Raw genomic sequence first — 22483 nt, forward strand, 5'->3', positions numbered from 1 at the left:
GATTCAATAGGCAGAAGTAGATAAACTGAGCTACTGTGTACCACTTTGTGGTTTTAATTTAGAAAATAACAGATTGTAAAAAATAAGAGAACCTGTCTCCAATTTTATAGTTGCCCTAAGTCCTAGGTGCTCATTCAGCATTATTTTTTCAAGATATCTTGTTTAGATGAGAAAAGAAATTATATTAAATTAGATTTACTCATTTTATACAATATACTACTTTCTAGGTTGAAGTAAATGAACTAAAATTACATTCTGGATACACAGTTACCATTAACAATATTAGAATTGTGGTGTTTAACAAACAAACAACTCCAGAACTACATCTCTGTAACAGAATCTTCAAATGTTATACCTGTACTTGCACAAAATATATCAGTGAGAATTATATCAGCAACTAAAGCTTGTGATTATCTCACCAAATCAGGAATGGAGGTGGGTGCACTTACTATGTCAGCACGATAGCCACAGCATCATTTAGGACACTTTCTCCAAACAGGAGTGTATACAAATCTGTATCCACATGCAGCTCGTGGAAAATAGCAAGGACTGTCACTGTATGGAAACAAAGCAAAGTGAGTTTGTTATTTTCATATTCCTCTGGCAGTTCAAGAAATAAAGCAATGTTAGAAAATGGTTTTTGAGAAGTCCTGTCCTATTTATTACCTAAGTGGATAACAATAAGTTAAAAGGGATCAGCTGAAGTATATAAGATCCTTAAATCCAGCAAGTCTATGAGTTGTTGCTTCAGCTGAATTAGGAAGAATCTCTCCGTCTCACACAGAGAATCATACATAAATGAAAATGTCACAGCGCATTTTACTGCGCATAAAGGACTTAGATCTTGTGACCAAGGAGAAATAAGGGTGTTGAAAAGACTTGGGGTTTGCCATAGACTTTGTTTATGATGTGAGTAGTGGTTTACCTATTTTAAGAAGGATATAATAACAACACTTATCATCTGTTATGAATGTTCACTGAGGAACATGAATAATAACCTTATACCCTGTCCCACCAGCAGTGTAATCGCTTCCACCTCAAGTATGGCACATCCGTAGTCACGAAGCCCTCCCATCCAGATCAGGACATCTGACTCTTGTAACCTACTTTAAGGTTCCTACAGCATATCGTTAGTTTAAGTCCCTTCCTTCTCCCTAAGTTATATGCTATATTTGATTTTCAGCTTACCAGTGCAATAGAAAAAAATAGAGTGTTGAATTTAAATTGAAGTTGGGCAAATCATTTAGACACACATCCTCAAAGGCACTTAGACACTTGGTTCATATTCAGGTAATTAAGCCTTATAGACATTAAAGGACTCTTTAGTTGTTTTATGCCTCAGTTTCCTTACCTGTAACAGAGAATTACCATCCTTCCCATGATCTACCCAGCACTTCATAATCTACAAATGAAGAAGGCTATCTATGTTCTGTGTTGATATTATTATTCTCTCTTTGCATGGATGAAGCAGAGCTCTCATGTTAACATCTGACATTGTTAACATCTGACATTGCAGAAATGAAAATTATGTACTTTTACATTGAGATGACTGCTGATATTTCACACAAAAACATGAACAGGTGATTATGCTTTGTCTTAATAACATTTCTTGGAACTTTGAAATCATTACTGATAAGATTTTTCTGAATGTACTTAAATACCCGTATAATCTAGAAGTCAGTTTATAAACCCAAAATAGATTCACAGTTCTCCTGTGAGATTTTATGTCAAAGTGATCTCTAAGAATTTTGGAAGCGTTATTCTACAGAAGACAATTTAGGAAATGTGTGTAACTGAACAGTTGCTGATATAGCTATATTTAAATTAGGTAGTTATAGTTAACCATCCTGGTAACCCCACCCATCTACTCCCCAGTGCAGTTATAATTTAAACTAGGAGAAGAGTTCTTTCCCCAGAACAGCTCAAAAGAAGAAGTTTTATTGGCAAAAGATATTTTCTTGGTTCACCAGTATCTATCTTCAAGTTTTTGCTTGATTAGCAATGCTGCCTTAATGCGCTAAATGTGGACCCAATTTAGTGTCCCATTCTTTGATGTCATTGGCATAACAGCAGACTTGTTTTCTAAAACTATTCACCACTTCCAGCTTTTGCTTATTAGTTAATTAGTTTGGGCTCACATTATTAGTCCCTGTGATAATGATAGAAGGAAAAAAAAATAGTAATCAAAGTCCAATGTACTGTTGGTATGTATGTGTAGCAGGCCAAGCAATTAAACAGATGCCTACACATTCCTCTTCTTCCTCTTGCCTCCTAAGAAAACAACAGCTTTCTCTTTTTGCTTTCTCTCCCATCTCTACCCCAAAAATCTGACTTAAACTCTTTTTAAATGAAAGCAAGATAATAAAGCAAGCAACACAGCAAAGCATCAATTGCCTCTTTTGGGACAGACTCCCCAATTCACCCAGTTCTCAGAAACTGTCTTCCATTTCAAATGTTTCTCCCTTCCCCAGTGGAGGTTATTGGAACTTCTTTACAGCATTGCCTGTCCCTGACTGACAAATTCTGCTCTCTGGAGACAGACCACTACCGGTATCTGCTCTGTCCCTGTGTTTGTCTGGCCCAAGACACAGCAAGCTTCAGCCATACCACTGCTGACAGGTACTTTATCTGATCTGTTTATAACAGAACTGAAGTGATGCTGGTTCCACAAATCCCAAGGGAAACTAACCTCCTCTTCAGTATTCATACAATTTATAAATGCAGTTATTCCTGAATGTCTAACCTAAATCTCCCCTCCTGCTCTTCAAGTGTATAATTTCCATTCCTAGCATAATGAGACACGAATAATTTGTCCCATTTATTCCCTTTTTCTTTCCAGCAACATTTTGCCTATTGAAACACTCATTTCAGTCATCCCCTCCCTAAACTGACTCACTTCTTTCAATCTTCTCCTTTCAGTAATGTTTTCTAGCCATCTAATCACTTCTAATCAGTCCATATCTTTCTTGAAATGCAGCGCCCAAAATCAGATCCAAGTACTGTAGATGACACTTGCTGTAAAGAAACAGAGTGAAAAGATGCTGTAGAACATGTGTTAATAAATTCTGTTTTCTTTTTTTTTTTTGCTATGTATTGGTACTGATGACTCATTTTCAGGTTGTAAACTTGAAATCCTTTTCACCAGTGAATGCTCATTTCTCGTCTTCTATCTATGAAGTTGATTATTTCTAAGTGTAGCATTTATCCTTGTTGATTTTAAATTGTCGCAAAAATCATACTAATCATGTCCTTCAAAGTGTTTGAAATCTCTCAGCATAGTATTACATACATTAAAGAAGCATCCTGTATGGCATTAGCCAACTCAGTAATGAAAATGTTAAATAGTATCTGCATAAAAACAGAGAACTGCATAATCTTTAGCACATCCACCCCGTTTAAGAGTTCAATAAAGCATTTTCACCTTATTTTGCCAACCACTGTCTAGTCATTTCCTCAAGATCATATTTGCCTTCATTAATTATGAGAATCTATGGATATAGTTCAGAATGGGCACATTAAAAGGGACGTGATACTCTGCTATGGAAGAAAGTTAATTTAAATTACTCTCTGGATAGAATAATACTCTATGAATAGTCATCATTGCCCAAAGTAGTCACATCATGTTTTGTCTGATGGATGACTTTAAAACTCAGGAGAATGATATAAAAATTCAGTATTTGCTATCATATGCAGCAGTAACATATCTAATCTGTGAGAACTTTCATATTTAAGTAAAGATTATAGATACTACATTGCAGTAAGTATGGCCTCTGGCTTTCTGAAGGCACTTTTGAGGAACAGTAAGTAGGGCTTGGTTTTGTGTGGTAACTACTCAAAGACTTGTATAATTCATTAGATATAATATATATTACAAAAACACCAAACTACTTTTCATTAAAGTACACAGCATCTCTTCATTTCTTATTTCAGTTTAAACATATGAGGCCAGAGATAGAGATAGGTAAAGACCTAGATGGCTAGAAGAACAGGTAGTTGGGGGACAGCAAACAAACATCTTTTGTGGCAGTAGAAAACTGACACAAATAGAAAAAAACATGTATCAGAATTCGTGATTCAGAAAGGGCTATGAACTTCATTAAAAAATTCGGTGATGGGAAGCCTGACATAATGAAGCATCTAAGATTTTCTCAGTATTTCTGCCAACAGAAATCTGATTCACTTCTTCCTTGACTTCATGGACTGAGGTAATATCTGTTAGATGCTAAGCCTAGCATGATTTTGGTTGTGCCCATGTGAGAACAAGTGTCTGTGGAGCTGGTTTGTGAAAGATATCTTTTCATATATGTAGAAACTGGCTTGTTATTAATTGGCTTGTTATATTTCCTTTAACCAGTATGTATATCTGAAATATCAGCAAACAACAACAATTCCTAAGCTAACTGTACGCAATAATTTTTTTGCTGTTATGTTTGAAAAGAATAAGGAAGCTCAGAAAATAAATGAGACCTTTATATAAAGTGCTGGTATTATTGTACCTCAATCTTCTGACTAGGAACTATTAATATCTTTCATAGCTTATGGACCTGAAGTCTTTTAGGAGGACAGTATCAAATGGGAAGAAAATAAGATGAGAGAAATGTCACTTACATTTCCTACCCATTTTTCTCTAAAAATAACAATTCCGATTTTAATTATCGTCTTCTTTCCTACTAATCAGTCATGCCACTCACAGATTAGTTCAGTGGTGAATAAGAAGAAAGCATAAAAACATTTTAGTTAAAAACACATTTATAAACAGACTTACGTAACCAGCGTATAAAATGCATTACCTTGCTGTATTTATAAAATATGCTTCTTAATGCAAAATCCTTTGATTTTATGAGAAACAGAAACTGCTCTTTCTGATAAATATCCAATTTTATCAATAACAACAGCAGTGCAACTCACATCTTCAGTTCAGCTGTAACCATAGTAACTTCAAATAGAGAAGAGCCCTGTGATTATCAATATGACCAAAGGTAAGGGACTTCATATAGCTCTGAAATAGCTGTGCTTCAGCAAACCTTGTGAAGGTAAATCAGTTTTCTATGCTTGAAATGTCAAAAGTTAAAAAGAAAGAAGTGTTAAAGATACATGAAATGTCTTTTGACTGGAAGGTCATTGCACAGAACATGTTAATAACCACAGGTAAGACAAACTGCCAAAGTTGTACTTCCCTGTTATTTTTTGGTGGCTATGGCAGAGGTCAAATCTTTTCATTCATGTGCCAGTTTTGTTCTGTGATTCACCTGCTTCCATTACAACAACTGGTACCCTGAAGCAGCCTATTGTTGGGGCTTATTGCTGTGTCTGCCTTTCAGCCACAGAGGAGACTTGTCAGAATACCCTTATCCATGCTCACACGTGAGACAGTTTCATTTTGCAGGTCTCTGATGCTCAGGGACAGATTGCTGGGGACTCCACTCCCCACACCAGCACCTTTTCCACAGTCTCTTTGCTGCTCTTGATGAGCAATGCATGTACCAGAACACAGGGAGGAACTGCTCCATCCCCTTTGAAGGGATCACACCAAAAACCTTCTGGAGTTAGGTTATATTAAAAATCAAACACTATACTAACACAAGGGAAACCCTTTCAACACTGAAATGGTGAAATCTCTGCTGTTTTACACAGATGAAATAGGAAGAAGAGATGATTTCCCCTACTACATGATAAATGATACCTATTGATCAGAATAAAGAAAAATATAAATACTGGTCTGATGTTTTACATTAAAGACTAACAAAGGGAGAATTTGGAAATTTTAAAATTCTATTTCCTAGAAATTAAACCTTGCACTTGAAGTCTTGAAATGAGAAACTTTTTCTGCTGAAAATGATAAATTATTGGAAGGAGATATTTTCTGTAAAATGAATGACTCACTTGAAAGTAACCTTGCTTTGTCCCTAAAGCTTATACCTTTTCTTTCTAGAGACATGACAGTTTTTTTGAGGCAAGTCTAAGTTTCACAGATGTTTAGGGATCACACTCTATAATGGAAAACACAGTCCCAAGTATATTCAGTCATAAATTCATTTCGTAATCTTAGTTCAAGTGCTAGTTTTCTATATAAAGGAACCCGCGTGTGCTGGTTTTGGCTGGGATAGAGTTAATTTTCTTCATATGACACTATAGCATAAAAGAGCAATTCTGAATTAATTTTATGCAAAAATCTCTATATTAAAGATCTTCAAATTCCCTTTAAAACTAAAACCTACAGAGTGCTATAACATTATTTCCTTCGTCCTAACATTAGTAGCTACTTTTAGCTGGCATATGTTTGTTTACTGCCCTGGTAGTAAAATTCTTCATTTAACATGTAAAATCTACCTGTCATCTTTACTATGGCAAATAAGGAAGTCAATCAAAACAACCTTCGTTGAGTCAACAGATCACTTTTTAACATCTTTTGTGACTTAATTGCTTTCCACAGCCAAGGGACATTAAATCTGTTTTTAAAATGAGGTTATAATCCTACACAGTGAAGAATTACATGAAAAATTAGGTAGCAAATCTGACAGGAATTTATTATTTAATCATAGGACAGTAATTTATTATTCTATCCTACTTCTATAGCACTAACAACCTTTTACCAGAGATTTCTTTTTTTTTAAAAAAAAAAAAACAAACACCCTAGATATCGCATATAAAATCATTAGACTGATTATTTTATGCCCTAGTATGTATCAGTCCTCCAGGAGACCATATTTTAACTGATTTTAGAATTCCAATGAGCTTTTTACATGGCTTGAGATTATAATTCACTAGTAAATCCTACAACACAATAAAATATTTTCAGCAATGTCTACCATTTAATTATGGAATTTTGAATGAAATTTTTCCTTAAGTCTTTGAGGGACTGAAATTTATGGATAAGATTAGGGAAAAAATGAAACAGCTTAGAATATTGTGAATAGATAACAGAGGGAGCAAACTTGAACATTAAAAAAACCTCTTGGACATGCACAAACACTCTATATAAGCAGAAGAGTAATTACAAACAGTATTAATCAATGATAGTTTGTCACGCTAAAAGTAGTTTTCTCAACTGCATATTAGCTTTTTAAGCCTATTTAAAAATCTGGGAAAAGTAATCCTTGTCACTTCTTATTCCTTCCAGTGGAAGCGGAACTTCTCTTTTTTTCCTCATGATCGTTCCAGATTAATCAGTGGTGATTTAATCCTATTATAATAAAAATCAGTGTATTTGTCTTATATATTTCCGCTCACAAGCTAGCACCTTCATTTGTGAAACTAAATAGTATTGGACTGGAAAATGGGGAAAGAAACTAAGCCAACTGCAAAACTCTATTCATAGCACAATCAAGAATTGTACTTGGAAGCTGTAAGCAACCTTTTATTCCATAAGCAATTTATTTTCCTAGGTTTTCTTTGTGCTCTCAGTTTCTGTGGTTTTTCTCTTGCTCTGAGGATAGACTCTAATCATGTACTGAATCTTATTAACGTAGTTGGGTGATTTTATAAGTGGCAGCATATTGGATGCTTGGATTAATTTGAGAGTAACAATTTGATGCAGCTTTTAGAGCAATCTTGCAGCAACCGGTTTTGTGAAAATAAATTGTTTTACACTATATTTTTAAGCCATCAGAATGATAAACCACAAGCTCAAAGTCTTTTGTTGTAAATATTGAGGTTTTGTTTAAAGAATGGAATGAATTTGTAGAACAATGTTGCTTTTTGTAATTTCTTTTAATAGCCATGAATTTGAAAGATTTATTCATAAGTTTCTCAGAGAAGTTTCTCAAGGGTAAACACTGATGCAGTGTGTCATTCGCATCACAAAATGCTTTCTGTTCCACTTCCTGTAACAGCTCAACTGAAGATTTTGCAAAAATCCAGTGTACCCTTGCAGACTTTGTACTTTGTTGCTTTGTAGAAAACATATTAAAAAATCTTTTTTTCACGTCCTCCTTCATTGTTGTCCCACAGATGCAAAAAGCAGTGAGCATTCTTATTAACATTTTCAGTGTAACAAAACCTGGACACATCTATGAAACCTAGGCTAACTGAGAGGTTGCCCTTGTTTTATTAGAGGGTTGGACTAGAAGACCTCCAGACACCCCTTCAAATCTAAATGATTCTGTAATTCTGTGATTCCAAAATTCACTGAGTCTGTTTCCCAGACTTAGCTATTTACTGCAACTTTAGGCTTTAAATCCCACATCTGCAAATTCAAGTCAATCTGTTGGTATCTATCTTTTCAGAGTTGTATTTATCATGAAACATCACATTCAAATTGTAAAATGATACCTTAGAAGCAGTATTTATATGGCCAAATCTGAAGGCTGCATTCCCCATATCTTTAAACTGGGTTAGATGACACATGAATGCAAAGTCTAAATTATTAACCATGAGGCTCCAGCATTACAGCAGTTCTCATCTCAGCAATGAACAGATAGGTGTCCTGATGATTGGAGAACAACGTTTTTCCAGTCTCCCCAGCAACCTGATTTATAAAGTTTGTGAGCTAAACATAGGTAAATCAGTTACTAAAACAAACACAAGGGATCTCTGGAGCCAATTTGACTTACGATTATCAGAATATCAGACATTTAACAGCTATGGGAATAAAAAATCAAAACCAGAGACTTTGAACATTTCTATGGCACATGCAGTTGTTATGTTCTTATTTACTCTTCTGACTTTTGAAAAAGTAATTTATTTTAAACAGTTACCTGGATCTGTGGCAGACATCAGCGATCCAAAAAATAAACAGTCAGTGAAGTGGAATTCCCATCCTTTTAACTGGCCAATGTGTACCATGGCCTTCACAAAACCATACATTATCAACCTGTCAGGGGAAAGACAAGACAGGCATTCAGACAGAGTATATAGCACTTATGCTTAATTTATGGTAGTAATCAGGTTCTTAGTCTCTTCAGCTTCTTTTAAATAAATGTATCACGTGAATACTGAACATAAACTGCCATCATATAAAAATTCTATTTCCTATTCAACTGTTCAAGTATTGTATCGAAAAGTCACAGACAATGAAAAAGTAAGGACTTCTCTGAATAATTGTCATCTGCTGGTAGCAGAGCACAATGCTTTTAGCTGTTTATTTTTCAAAAGAAAAGATAATGTAAGCTTAAAAAGACATTATTAAGACTAATTTGTCTAATGTTGTAGAACATTTAAATAAAGGCAGTTTTACTGTCAGCTCTGTGACTTGCTCTAATATTTCTAAATGCATTGTTTTATTCTATCAGCTTTTAAATGTTAGCTGTATTCAAAGTTCCAGATAAGGTCTCCAAACAAGACAGATATTTAACAGCTCCCAATGACAGTGAGGCAACAAAGTCTCACTTCAAAATGCACTGCTCAGTTCTCACTATTTTCACAGGAAACGTTATCGTTGGTTTATATATCTAGGTAATGCTATCTGAAATGTGTATTCTAACAAGAATCTTGAAATATCTTGAAAAAAGGAATTCACTTGTTGTTAGAACCTGTAGTATATTTTTAAATTTTTGTACGTTTCCAATCTAGTTAATAAATAACCCCATTGCATTCAATACCTTTTCCATAAACACAACACATAAATTGACAACTGTGCTCTTCTAACTACAGACTTTAAAAAACCATTTAAACAGAGCTACATGCATTCACATATTTAGCTACATTTTGCCCTCAGCTATACTCCTAAGACGTTTCTGAAGTCACTTAATTACAGAAGATCTGAGTGGCAGATAAAGTGCTACTAAACAAACAGCCTGTGAGTTAATTACAAATTGTTTTCAGATACTTTACCAAGCTATAGATTTTCTGAAGTATAGTTAACTTATTACATTAAGAGGGGAGCAGATAGGTCACCACAGAATTCCCCAATAGTCCTAAGTATTTGTGCCTGTATTTACATAAGCTGCCCAGCAAACAGCCACCAATTGCTCTAAACCAATTTATCCAGCTGTGAGTCTCCTTGATTGATGCACTCACTTTCTCTCCATTCCCAAAGAACAACGATTCAAGACCCTGCAGTGAAGTTAGTCTTTTTATCCCCAGCACAAATATGTGTGCGTTAAGGAATGAGTTCTTCAGAAACTGACTGTGGTGCTGCTATCCTGATTCCTAATTGTCTCAAAAGTCAACAGTAATGGAAGTAAGCACATCTGTGCCTCTTGGAGATAAATTTTGACCTCTCACAGTTTTGACCAGAGACACTCTTCTGACTCAGTTAAAAATATTTTAAAATAATAAAGAAAATTGTTTTGACTATCTGGCAAATTTAGTCATGATAATTCTTTAAATACATAGTGTAGACATCGTCCTGGTCTTTAGCATTGTTTCTTGTACCTTATTAAATATTTTCAGTATGTCTCTGCTCTGTCTCTGTACAGAATTGCAGATGAACTGGACAAAATTGGATTCAGGAGTCTTTCTTTGATGTAAGAGGTCTAAGTTTGCCATAAAGGTTAGTACAGTAGAAGACTTACAGAACCTGGTCCTAGTTCACATACCATTCAATTCTTAGCTGCACTGAAAAGGGAAATAAAACTGAAGATGGGGCTAAACAACAATGCTAATTTAATCACAGAGATGTTAACCATAATCCAGCAGAGAAAAGAGAACAGCAAACTCAGAATTTTCTATTTTTTTTTTTTTTTTAAAAATTCATGAACTACTTAATACATTTTGGTAATGCTAAAATGGCAAAGGTCCAATTTATCAAACATAAACCCAACTAAGTGCAGACATACATTTGGATTATGTGAGAAACTGCTGGCTTAAATAAACCACAAGAATCTGTACTTGTACCTCCTCCATCTAACACATATGAAAATATGCACAGCAATAATATCCTATTGTAAATTAACTTTTAAAATACATTGGTTTATCTTGTCTTTAAAAGCCGTATATTTTTAATGAAGGCAATACATTAAAGTGATCAGTAATTATCATTTATCAGTGATTTCTTACTAGACACGTCCATACAAAATGCAACTCCCCCTTCACTTTAAATAACTTTACAAGGTTTTAAATACCTTTAAACCAGAAACAGTGTATTTCATTTTCAGTTACAATTTTCTAGTCATGTCAAAATTTGGTTTCTTGTGATCTTCTCCAAACTACACAAAAAAGTTCATCTAGAGGCTATTTTGAAAACTAGAAATGAAAAGGTTGTTTTGAACTGGGGTAACTTCTCTGATGTTTGTAAAATTAATGGAACTATGGCAGTTTATACCAGCTGAGAATAATTTTAGAAGTTCATCGTAACACAAGATATACTCATGCATCCACTAAAAAAATGGGAATTTACCTTATTGTATTTCTCTAGATCTATCACAAGCTATGTAATTACATTTTAAATAAAATTGCTTTTGTTATCCTGCACATGACATCAGATCTTGTTCTCAGTTTTACAGATTAGAACTAAGAGAAATTCCAGTTCTAAATCAAAGGATTTACTCTGCATTTTAGACTGGTCAACCTGAGATCAGACTCTAACCCTTTGTATTCTAGCTTGTTATTTTTCATTATTCAAAAATGTCACTCTGGCTCTATCATTGTCTTCAGTGACAGAATATTCAGGTGGAGCAGTCTAATATATAGTCAAACAATAAAGCAATTTATTTATGAGAAATGTTAATAACAACACTTTTTAGAGTACAAGTTGATGATGTAGTGAGACTTTTCCACTACATATTGAAAAGCTGGATCTCAGCTGGATACTTGAGCTCCCAACAATAGTGATATTAAACATCATCCAGTACTACACAACATGACTGTTCTTAATGGAAATCCAATGAGGAAAGCATACCCCAATGACAACGGGACATTAATCCCAAGGAAACACCCTGCATTGATGTTCCTATTGCTATTATAAACTAGAACTGAAAAAAATACTTATTGATTTTTAGGGCTGCTGTCATCTCATTTCATACATCTAGGTTATTTTTAGCAAGTTTATACCCACCAAGTTTCAGCAAATCTGATTGCTTTATTCATCTTCAGCAACCCAATTAATATATCTTTTAAAAAAATATTAAAATATCTGTTAAGAAGTTGTAAATAAGTCAAAGTGTCAGTGACTAAATTTCCTCCAGAATGTTCCTGTCTCACTAGAATTCAGTCCTAGCCCAGCGCTTGTTGCTGACACAGAGTAAGCTATTGACACAAGCCAAGTTAACAACAGTAGGAGCTCTGAATCTCTTCAGTAGGATGGTACTTCCATCTTTCCAATTCCTGTCTGTGAAATCATCCTTTTTTCACTTTACTTTTTATGTTTCTAATAATCTAGAATGCTAATTCCTTTAGAATATCAGAACTGAGATCTTCAAGGCTGCATAAAGGAAATAGAAGCTGAGTTGCAAATCAGCATAACCCTAATTTCCAATGTGGCTTTGAAAATCTTAACTTTAAAATACGCTTGCAAAGTAATATTATTTCATATACTGTTTTTAATCTTGTTTTTAGTCTATATTGTAAATTCTTTGGGAAAGTAGTTGGCCCTTAAACTATGGGACCTTTGTGTTCTATGTGACACTTCTCTGATAATAAACATTATAAAGTAACTGCTGTTTTCTGTATATGTCTGGATTTTGCAGTTATACTGCAAAGTATGCAACATTTAGAATATTGTAGTAGCCACTTGAGATATTGCTCTTTTGTTTTCCCAAAATGAAGTAGCAAGCAGTATTCTGTGGAATAAAAACAATGAAACACAGATTTATGAAATTACTTAGGAGACTTCTACGTACATTGAAAATCTGAGTCCTCAGAGCTGCTGCCTTAGAGCCCTACTACACTTAATTTTCATCCATAAAGCCTCTTAACTCCCAACAGGTCTTTTTGGGGTGCTTGTCCAGCACTATGTAATGCATGTACTGGTTGTCTAAAGAACCTTTGGGATTCACAAACTAGTGAATGGCTGTCTTACCAGTGAGGTCTGCTACAGAGGTGCTGAGACCTGGCCCTCACAAACCCCAAAGCTGAATGAAAAAGAGTTGGTCCCTTTTCACTCAACTCCAATAGAGCAAGACGTGTGAGCCTCAGATTCAAACCCCTGTTTCACCTTGTTCACTTTCTTCACTTTCCTTAGATACTGGGAAGAGCTGACAGTGACTCAAACCATGTCTCTCTTGCATCTAGGAATATGTGACTGTTCAAGGAGCTACATACAATCAATACAGAGCAGGGAGTTGATTAGGGGTTGGCCCTACCTCCTTATCCACTTCTCTTTGTCATGAATAAATGTGCACATTCAGCAATTTATTTGTGTGATCAGAAACTAGAAGAGTAGAAACATTATACTTTAGAAAGAAATGTCAAGATAATTGATCAGTAATAGACAGTCACTGAAGACTTCTCAGTTGGACTTAGTGACGGTTTGGTACTGCAAATAATATTTGTGAATAACTGGTTTGGTCATGGATTTGGAATATTAATAAAGTAATACAATAGAAGAATAAAACTCAGATTAGCTTTGCTGCAGGAGAGCTGACATTTTCTACACCCAAACATAACTTTTTTGAAAGTGTGGGGAGGAGCCCATCAAGCTAGAGCAAGTGTTTTGTCACTTCAACAGAAAAAGAAAAAACCAGTAATTTAATGAAACACAGGAAAATTCAGATTTTTCCAGATTATGCAAGTCTGGCACTTACAAAGTGCCTCATCTCTAAAAAATGCTGTCATTACACAGTAAAGGAGATACCATATAAATATTTGACTTGCTGAAGTAGGAATTGTCTGGAAAACTGAGCTTTAACTACCATCATTTCTGGTATGAATTGGCAAGTAGACCACATAAAGTCTCAGTGCAACAACACAAAATAAACTTTAGACTGACAAAAAACCCCCAAAGTACATAACAGATGCTGAAGAACCAGAATGAAAATTTGGCAAGGCTTTAATGATTGTGAACATTGGGTTGTCCTTACATTTTAGAACCCGGACTGAATTAAAGCTTGCCTGTGTGAAAAAAGGGGGAAGAATCTCCATATGTAAAAGGTCCAGGTTTTTTACTACCATAGTTCTGCTACTACTAATCTTTTATTGCCATGTACTGAGGAAACTTTGGAGAGCACATTGGCTGTCTAAATGGGCTCCAGTTAATTTATTTATAAAGCTACTCTCTAGGAAGGCTGCTCTGGCACTGGGACATTCTTGAACTAGCTGCTGTTTAAACGTAGAGGAAAAAAGAAGAGCCCTCTCCTATGGACTTTACAGAGTAATTACTACACAAGAAACTACCTAAATGCTCAGGAAGAGCTTTAGATGCAGGTCAACAGAAGCCTATTTTTTTGCAAGAGTTTCCTTTAGAAACAGCTGGTTTTAAAAGGGATCTAAAAGGAGATAGTGAAACTGATTTGGGGATTTTTGGGAAGCTCTTGTCAGAAAGTTCTAAATAGTAAAACTCTATCCAGCATACTGCTAGTAGAAGAGAGATAATTTGTAGTTTTAAAGTGGAGGCAAGTGGGGTATGTCTGATGCAGAATAGAATGGGGAGGCTGGAGGACAGATGCAAAGAAATAAGCTGTCAAGGGGCTGGGAGAACAATTTTAACAGAAGCATTGTGAATAGCCACAAATGGGATCAGAGCACACCTGTGAAGGAAAAAGATACTGGAGTCATCAAGACAGGAAAGATGAAAGCCTGGCAAGAGTTTTAGCCATATAGGTGCATGAGAAAGGCCATAAAAGAAACATATCAGTAAGCAGCATACCTGACATCTAAACACATAACAAAAGGCTGTACTATACCTATATGCAGCTAGTAAAAAAATAACCCAAGTTACCAGCATTTCTGGGAACGCAAGACACTATGGTGTTCCAAAGAACTGTTGAGAGGGGCTATATATGCATGAACAGTGAACAATGTGGGACAAGATGACAATGACAGGCAGGATACCTTTGCATAGCTAGCTTAGGTAGATGTGACATGAGACAAATACAAGTTGAAATAAATCCTAGAAATCTCTTGTGGTAAAAATATGCTTGAATGGTGCAGTCAGGTGAGAAAACTTGTGCTGAGCTTTGCTTCCTAAAAATTCCTGGCCAAATCTTCGGCTTGCATAAACTGGCATCACAGCAGCTATCCCTCTGCATTAAAGCGAACTGAAAAAAATTACGGCAATAAATACAAATTGGCAGGTTGGTTTATAGGATGCTGCTTCATTGATAAGTAACTGTATCCTCACATGGAACCTAAAAGGAAAACCTATCAGTTTGAAAAGAATCTACTCTTAATTTAAAGCTGTAGGGGACATAATTGAATGTAACAGAAACTAAGTGAAGATGTACAATATACACACCATATCCTCAATACAGACAGCCCTATCTGCCTGATGACTTTATCAGCTGTTGTATTTTCTTCAGTTTTGTTATCCATTGCAACATCACTGCTGAATCTTATTGCTAAGGCTCTTTATTGTGTTAAAGGTTTAAAAAGTATAATTCCAGATTTAAAGTGTTTGTGCAGTTGTGCTATGTAGCATGAATGAGACTTGTAATTTAAATCTTTCTTGACAAATATGTTTTCTAATCTGCAGAGAATTTTTCATCTCATATTTTAACCCCCTAAAGAATCTTACTCTATCTAGACATGATTATCTTGTAGCCTGAAGCCAGTTGAACATAGCTACAGATTGTAATCATGCACGCAAAAGATGAAGAAAACCTGAGTTGCATTTCTTTCTTTTCACAAGGAATAACAATACTAGTAAGCCAACAATGGCAAAAGCAGATGAGTTTATTCTTGCTCATGTATGAAGTAACATAGTGATTCACCGATCGATATCACAACAGTAATAAAAAGTCACTAGTCAGAATTTAAAATGTATGCTGAAAAACATAAATAGTAGAGATGAAAATGAAATACTCATTCCTTTATTCTGATCTTTCTATTTCTACCATACCAATATATTCCTATAACTTTTTCTATACAGTGGAATGTTCAACATAAAATGTTTTGGCTGCAGTGATTCATTATTTCAAAGTGCTCTATGTACTAGTATATTCTTCTTTTTGTCATCTTTTAAATCAGTTTTGTCATTAGAAAGGGTCTTATCATGGGTTTTTCTTCAATAAATCATTTGCTAACTAATCAAAGCAAGAGAAAACCTCAGTGAATTGTCTCAGGTAACAATAAACTAATAATAAATTTACCTTAAGCTATTCTGTATAAATCACACAAGAAGAAAACCTCTTTGGCTAAAGAAATAACTGGAAGAACAGCAAAAAAACCGTCTTTACAAATCCACTGCATACCTAGTTACCTGAGGCACAGTCACTGTTCAACAGCTGAGTATTAGAACTATATGCATAGATTTAGCATCTATAGATCTCGCCAACAGTTCCAGTGAGCACAGCTGTGCTCCTGGTGATGTCATTGGTGATGTCAGCTGTGCTCCTAGTCATTACATTAGGTGATGTAAGAAGTGCTTTTGCTTAGCATTTCCTAATGAGCAATGGAAAGCAGCTACCACAAAGATTTTTTTATTAGTCAATATTATCTTTGTTTGCTTTTTAAATCAGATGTTTTGATGGGAAGGGAGAGAAACACACTTTACATGTCAGAGGTAGGATGTATGTGGGTATGAGTAATAAGGGCTGCATTTCAGTAACCATGGTACTGTAGGTAGCTTAGCTCATTAGATATTCCTGTGGTATCGGACTTTGGTGAAAGTAATGGCTGTTCAGAGCTATTCAAACAACCAAGCAAACAGATACTGAATGTGGATGAAAAAAGGCCAGCCCAGGTTTCTGTATCAGTCAATTTGGGGGCCACTGGTAACAGAAAAAGTGGAGAGATCTGATACATGCTTCAAAGTATCAGCAAAGTCCTTTGACTCTAGGAAAGACCAACCATATTTGTGTTTAATGCTTTAGGCTTGAATGAAACTATGCAGAATGCCCGAGTGGTCAGAAAGCCTGAATATCTGAGCCTTTGCCTACTTAAAAACAACCTCCTATGGAGTCGTGCTCCAGAAAGTAAAGAATTGCTACATGTCAGTATGAATTTTATTTTGGTTAGTCTTCTGTAGTACATTTGACCATAGAAAACATGTATTGAGATACAGAGATGCTTTCCTTAAAAATGGAAAAGCAATTTTGCCCAGGTTCAAAATTTCAAGATGCAATTGAAGTAAGTAATTGCTACATAATGCTAACAATGTAGACAAAGTAAGTGAAGAGTTAAAAAAAGAGAGGAAAATGTGGACCTAAATGAGCTGAAAAGTTAGTTGAGGTCACCAAACATAGCTGGAAACTGTCAGTAAAGGATATTTTGGGTTGGTTTGTTTTTTGGGTTTTTTAATACACCTTTTTTTCAGAGTGATTTTCAAATAGCCCTTACTGTACTATAGTTTTACAACATTTTGCATCAAAGACATACAAACCAATTCACCATATCTCACAACTGCACAATATTATTTAATGTGTTTTTAATATTCCGCTAATAAGTATAACACAGCTTTAGGAGCCCTGTTTTCCTGAGCTCCATTTAAATCAGAGACATTATGCATTATTTACATAAAAACCTGAATCTCTTTGCAATGAAAAAGCTGCACTTGATCTTTGAGTGATGACTAAAATCTCATAATTACGTGGGCAAATGAGCCACGAAACACTGTCAACGATACTGTGTCCAAATCATAGTGCCACTGAATATTTTATTGCACTACAAAGATTTAAACATTCCATCAAGATTTACTTTACTCAGTATTATTAATTGAGAGAACCTCCAATAGATACTGAATAACTGACAATCTTACACACATATTTTGAGACAGATATCCTTATGACACTAAAAAGAAAATCTAAAAAAAAATCAGACATAAGATTTTCCAGATACTATTACAATTGTATCCAGATACAGGTTACAATTTAGAAATGCTTAAATCACTGTTGTATAGAAGGTGGTGGAATTCTAAGAAAAATATTAATGACACTAAGAGACTTCCATATGAAAAGAGAAGAACTGAAAATACATAGTTTACAGAGGGAAAATAAGACAGTGACAGGGTATTACCTACAGGAGTTAAAAACATTGTAATTAAATGTCAATAATTCTGAGTTCTCAGATTTACACAACTGTTGTCACATACTAAACTAAAACATAAAGTTAGTCATGACGTCAGGTAAATCAGATTCACTAATTAATTGGCTATGTCATTCAGTCAGCAATGCATTCAGTTCACCAATGAGTTATTTCAAAGATTATCATTACTATAGCAATCATAACATGGAAGGTTCTTTCTTTACCTACCAGATGTCAATATCGTGAACAAGGTAGCCTGGGCAAAACATTCAAGATTTTTTGTAAGTTCAAGAAAACCTGTTGCAGCAAATTATAAAATTGCCTTCTTTAAGAGAAGTTTCTTTCTAGTTCTCGGATGAATGGGTGCTTTGTATTCTGAAATGTGAAGACCCTTAATCCCATCTCATTATCAATATAAATGTCTGACACTATTAAAGACTCTGCTAAATCCATGGCTTTAACAACATCTGATAGCATTAAGCATCACAGATTAGCTACGACCAAAACCAAAAGTTTGTATCTGTTTTCTTCACCTTTGATCAGCTTCAAATGTGCTAACCTTTAATATCATTGAGTACCACCTCATTATTATATTGACAGAGGGATATATGAAGATCATTTTGTCTTTTCTTTTCAACCTCAAGAACATTCCCTGTGTCAAAAAAACTTTTATATGAGTTTTCTTCAGAACTCCATGTAACAGAAGAATCCTACTTTCAGAAATAGGCTTTCAGGACAGTTGAGAATGTTAGTATAAAAGACCTGTCTAGGGAAAGTCTTGAAACCTTGCAGACCTGAATGATTAAAAGGGGGGGAAAAAAAAAAAAAGTCTGATTCAGCAGATATTCAGAAGAAAAGTATTTTGAGTCAAGAAAGTGAGAAGCAATAATGTTTTGAACTCCCTCTCCAAGTATAGAAACATCACTAGATACTAACCTGCTATTAGTCTATGTGGAAGACAGGCTCATGCTTCTGGTTTTTATTCATCCTGCACTAATTCATGAATAATTCAGCTATTCTCTAAATTTCAGAATGAAAAACCTCCAAAGATTCTGAAACAGCAATATTTTTACCCCACATTTAAAAATACGGTGTAAATATTGAATTTTACATAAAAATACAAAAATATTTTAATTTAGTATTTCCCATCAAAATAGATTAAAACATGATCTTATGTTTGCATGGACCTGTTACAGTAGGTTTTCCCTGGGGGACCTCATGTTCCCTTTAAATGAGCTTGTATTACCGTTAAAAGATAATTATGATCAGTTTGTGATTTCAGAATAATATAAATTTGATTAGAGAATAACCTGCTGTAAAATAGGGCATGAAATTAACTATGGAGAAACTTGTTTGAAACCATTTTAGCATTTTTATTGGATTAGCTCAGTCAAATAGCGATACAAGTGCTCAAGAACAAAGAAAAGAGGAATTCATACCCGTACCATAAGTGGAGATTGTCATGTACCCTAGATGGACATTTAATTTACAGTGAAGTTTTGAAATGTAAAATATATTTTTTGATGAAACAGTTGAATGTTTTTAGGACAGACAGAGACCTTGCTAAGGCTTGAGGGCTTTCAGATATCTACCTTGGCTTGGTTCAATCTCCCACAGAAATAAAGGACACTTAAGAATATCAACCCTAAGTTTCACGTTTCTAAGTTAGGGTGTGGTTACCTCTTGGGATACGGTCAGTCTTGTGCCAGATTTTCTTCCTTAGTAATTGAAATCCAAAAATTAGACCTCTGAAAGTCTGAGAATCTCTGTGTGAAGATGGGAAAAGAAACCCATCCAACCTTTAAGAAAAATTTTAACTTTGTTTTCATTTTTTAAACAACATTCTTGCTATAGCAGACAAAGATGGAGGAGAAAGGCAAGATTTCTTGTGTCCAAGCTAGCTCCTAGTTTCTAGGGATAGAAGAGTATTAATGTGCAATGATGTTCATTGGTCAAGTGAAAACTGATTTTTTTTCTTGGAAAAAAATTTTAAAGATTAACTGAATGACAGGCATACAGATAGGTCTAAAATGACACGAAACTAATGTGATAAGCTGACAGAAATAGGAACCTGCTAGGCCAGTAAATAACTTTTCAGGGTGAAAGTATTTGTCCAGATATGATTCAGAATGAGTCAGCAGGACACGAGCTTCAAAACACCGTTACTTGTGGCAAACAGGTTATCTCGTGCTTATACTTCTATCCTTAGTTGCTGTGCTGGATATAAATATTCTTTTAATACATTAAATATAGCAGCAGAGTCTCAAAGCAGCCCACTATTGTGCTACTGTATTGTTATTTTAAAACACTCTTATTTAATAGGTTTGTGCCTTCTGAAGTTGAAATAATAAAAAATTTGACAAGTATCAGTGTCCTGTAACTGAGTCTGCAGTTATGAGTCTGCAGTATTATGAGAATTGTACCTTCCCCAACCTGCTTATATTACTATATCATATAGATTACATTATTCAGTAGGTACACAAATATTTTAATCAGATCTCTCACACAGCGTTGTTGGTTCTGCTCCATAGAATATAGCTCTTTCTTCATTGTAGTTCTGTTATTTTTATATCAAAATTCATCAAATGTGCATCTGTTAAACCAGATCTTTAATTATGGGGCTAATAATGATAATGACAATGTTGTGCTGAAGATTTTACTTTTTTCTCTGTAGTGCCACAAAATGTCTATGGCAGACAGCTCATTTAGGTACCATTCCTGAGGAGCACTGGGAATGAGGGAAGAGTGAATACTGGGCGACTAGATGGAAATAAGATGACTTGTGTTTCTACATTCACTGTCCATTCCAGTCCCTACTCCTCAGGCAGCCTCAGGGAATGGTTTATGCCAGTGACTGGCCTGAAAGAAGGTCCCAAAAACTTCTGTCAGATTGGTTGCCAAAAATATCTACCTTCAGTCTCAAGTGGACTTTAAAGTAACTTACCCCAGCCTTTTCACAGAAAATCCCTTGGAGCAAAGACTAATAATAACCAAACACATTGCACATTAGGCAACTGCTCTTTGTGTGAGGGATGGGATTAGAGAAATCATTCACTAATATGCTGCTTTTAAGTACATTTAAAAGCAGCGGACAAGTTCAAGGTAATGAATGACAATGCAAATTAAAACCTCCTGTCCATGCTACCAAGAATATACTAGATATTCAGAGTGCATGCTGCTTTTTGTTAGGTCTGGACCATACCAGAGTGATCCATAAACTTCTGCCTCTCACAGGCTTTAACCCTGTTTTCTATGTAGAAAACCTTTTTTTAAACTCTTTTAATGGAGATCATACTGCACAAACCCCAACCACACAGCAGGACATGCTGTGGCTCTATCCTACACCCATGCTCCTCACTGACAACAACCAAGGACAGGTCCTGTTTAAGCTTAGAAACTGCCAGAAAACTTGGTTAGTTATTGCTAGCAGAAAGCAGTAGGTGGAAGTTATTGCAAATTCCTTCTGGTTTGTAGGATATAAACCTATAGGATCCTGTAGGATATATGATGGAACCTCTAGCATAAATCCACAGATGTGTCAAGATCTACTTCACTCCCTCTCCAGTTTTTCATTTCCTTTTCCCTGAAGGCAGAACAACCTTCTAAAGAATTGTATTTTATTTTACTAGCACTAGGATCCGATTAAGAAGACTTACACAGGCACAAGTCAGATGTATAAAAGAGAATTTTACCACAGCATTTCTGAACAGTTTGTGGAAGTAACATCTTTAGGACAGGTTGACTCAATGCATCTCATGAAGGGCTTTTTTTCTGAACTCCAAGGCTTGCACATGCCCAGTTACAGAACACGCTATTCCCATTACAGGGTCTTCATAATGGTTGTGTGTCTTGTTTAACAAGTAAAATTTCCCATTCTACAGAATGAGGTTTTACAATCTTCAAAATATAGAGCTACTACTGTGGCTTTTAGTTGAAATTATTAAGTGGAAAATTGCCTTAAATGTTTCCTGGGTGAGGCAAATGAATGATAATTAAATTGATTAAATGGAAATGCAGTTGTGAGGTATTGGCTGCTTTCACACAGAAAATTTACTTTGTAAATATATGAAGAATAAATGGTTTTGATGAGAAAAGATTGAGATATTTGTATAAAAGATTTTGACTTTGGAACAGCTCTAACATAGTGACAGCGAATGTAAAAACATCAAGCCAGGGACAAATAATTTTTGCCTAACTCATGTGAATTACACATTAAATTAAATACAAACATGAATTAGGCGAGCATATGGGATTTGGCTAGCTGAAAATAACACTAAAAACCTGTTGTGCCTCCTCTTCTTCACTTGCTCAGAATGAACATTGCTCCTAGACACTGATTCCTGTCAACAGGGTGTAAATGCAGAGTAACTGCACAAATAACTTTGGACTTGCCTTGCTATTGACTGGACATGACTGTCAGTCCCTGACACTGCCCTGAATATGTTTTGTATATTTTAGTGATCTTTGAGTATTTAAAGAGCTTGGA

The 22483-nt window shown here is 35.1% G+C and overlaps 1 protein-coding gene across 1 annotated transcript in view; it reads right to left on the reverse strand.

The window, feature by feature from the left end:
• The window catches only part of SLC9A9 (solute carrier family 9 member A9), a 216123-nt gene that overhangs the window by 160301 nt on the left and 33339 nt on the right, over positions 1-22483 (reverse strand). Inside the window, exons 5-6 of the mRNA XM_075761149.1 lie at positions 8697-8812; positions 450-555 (exon numbers count right to left, since the gene is read on the reverse strand). Coding sequence (XP_075617264.1) covers positions 450-555; positions 8697-8812 — 222 coding nt within the window. The remainder of the gene's footprint in view (positions 1-449; positions 556-8696; positions 8813-22483) is intronic.

The sequence above is a fragment of the Balearica regulorum genome, chromosome 9, assembly GCF_011004875.1.
Source record: "Balearica regulorum gibbericeps isolate bBalReg1 chromosome 9, bBalReg1.pri, whole genome shotgun sequence".
Classification (NCBI taxonomy): Eukaryota; Metazoa; Chordata; class Aves; order Gruiformes; family Gruidae; genus Balearica; species Balearica regulorum.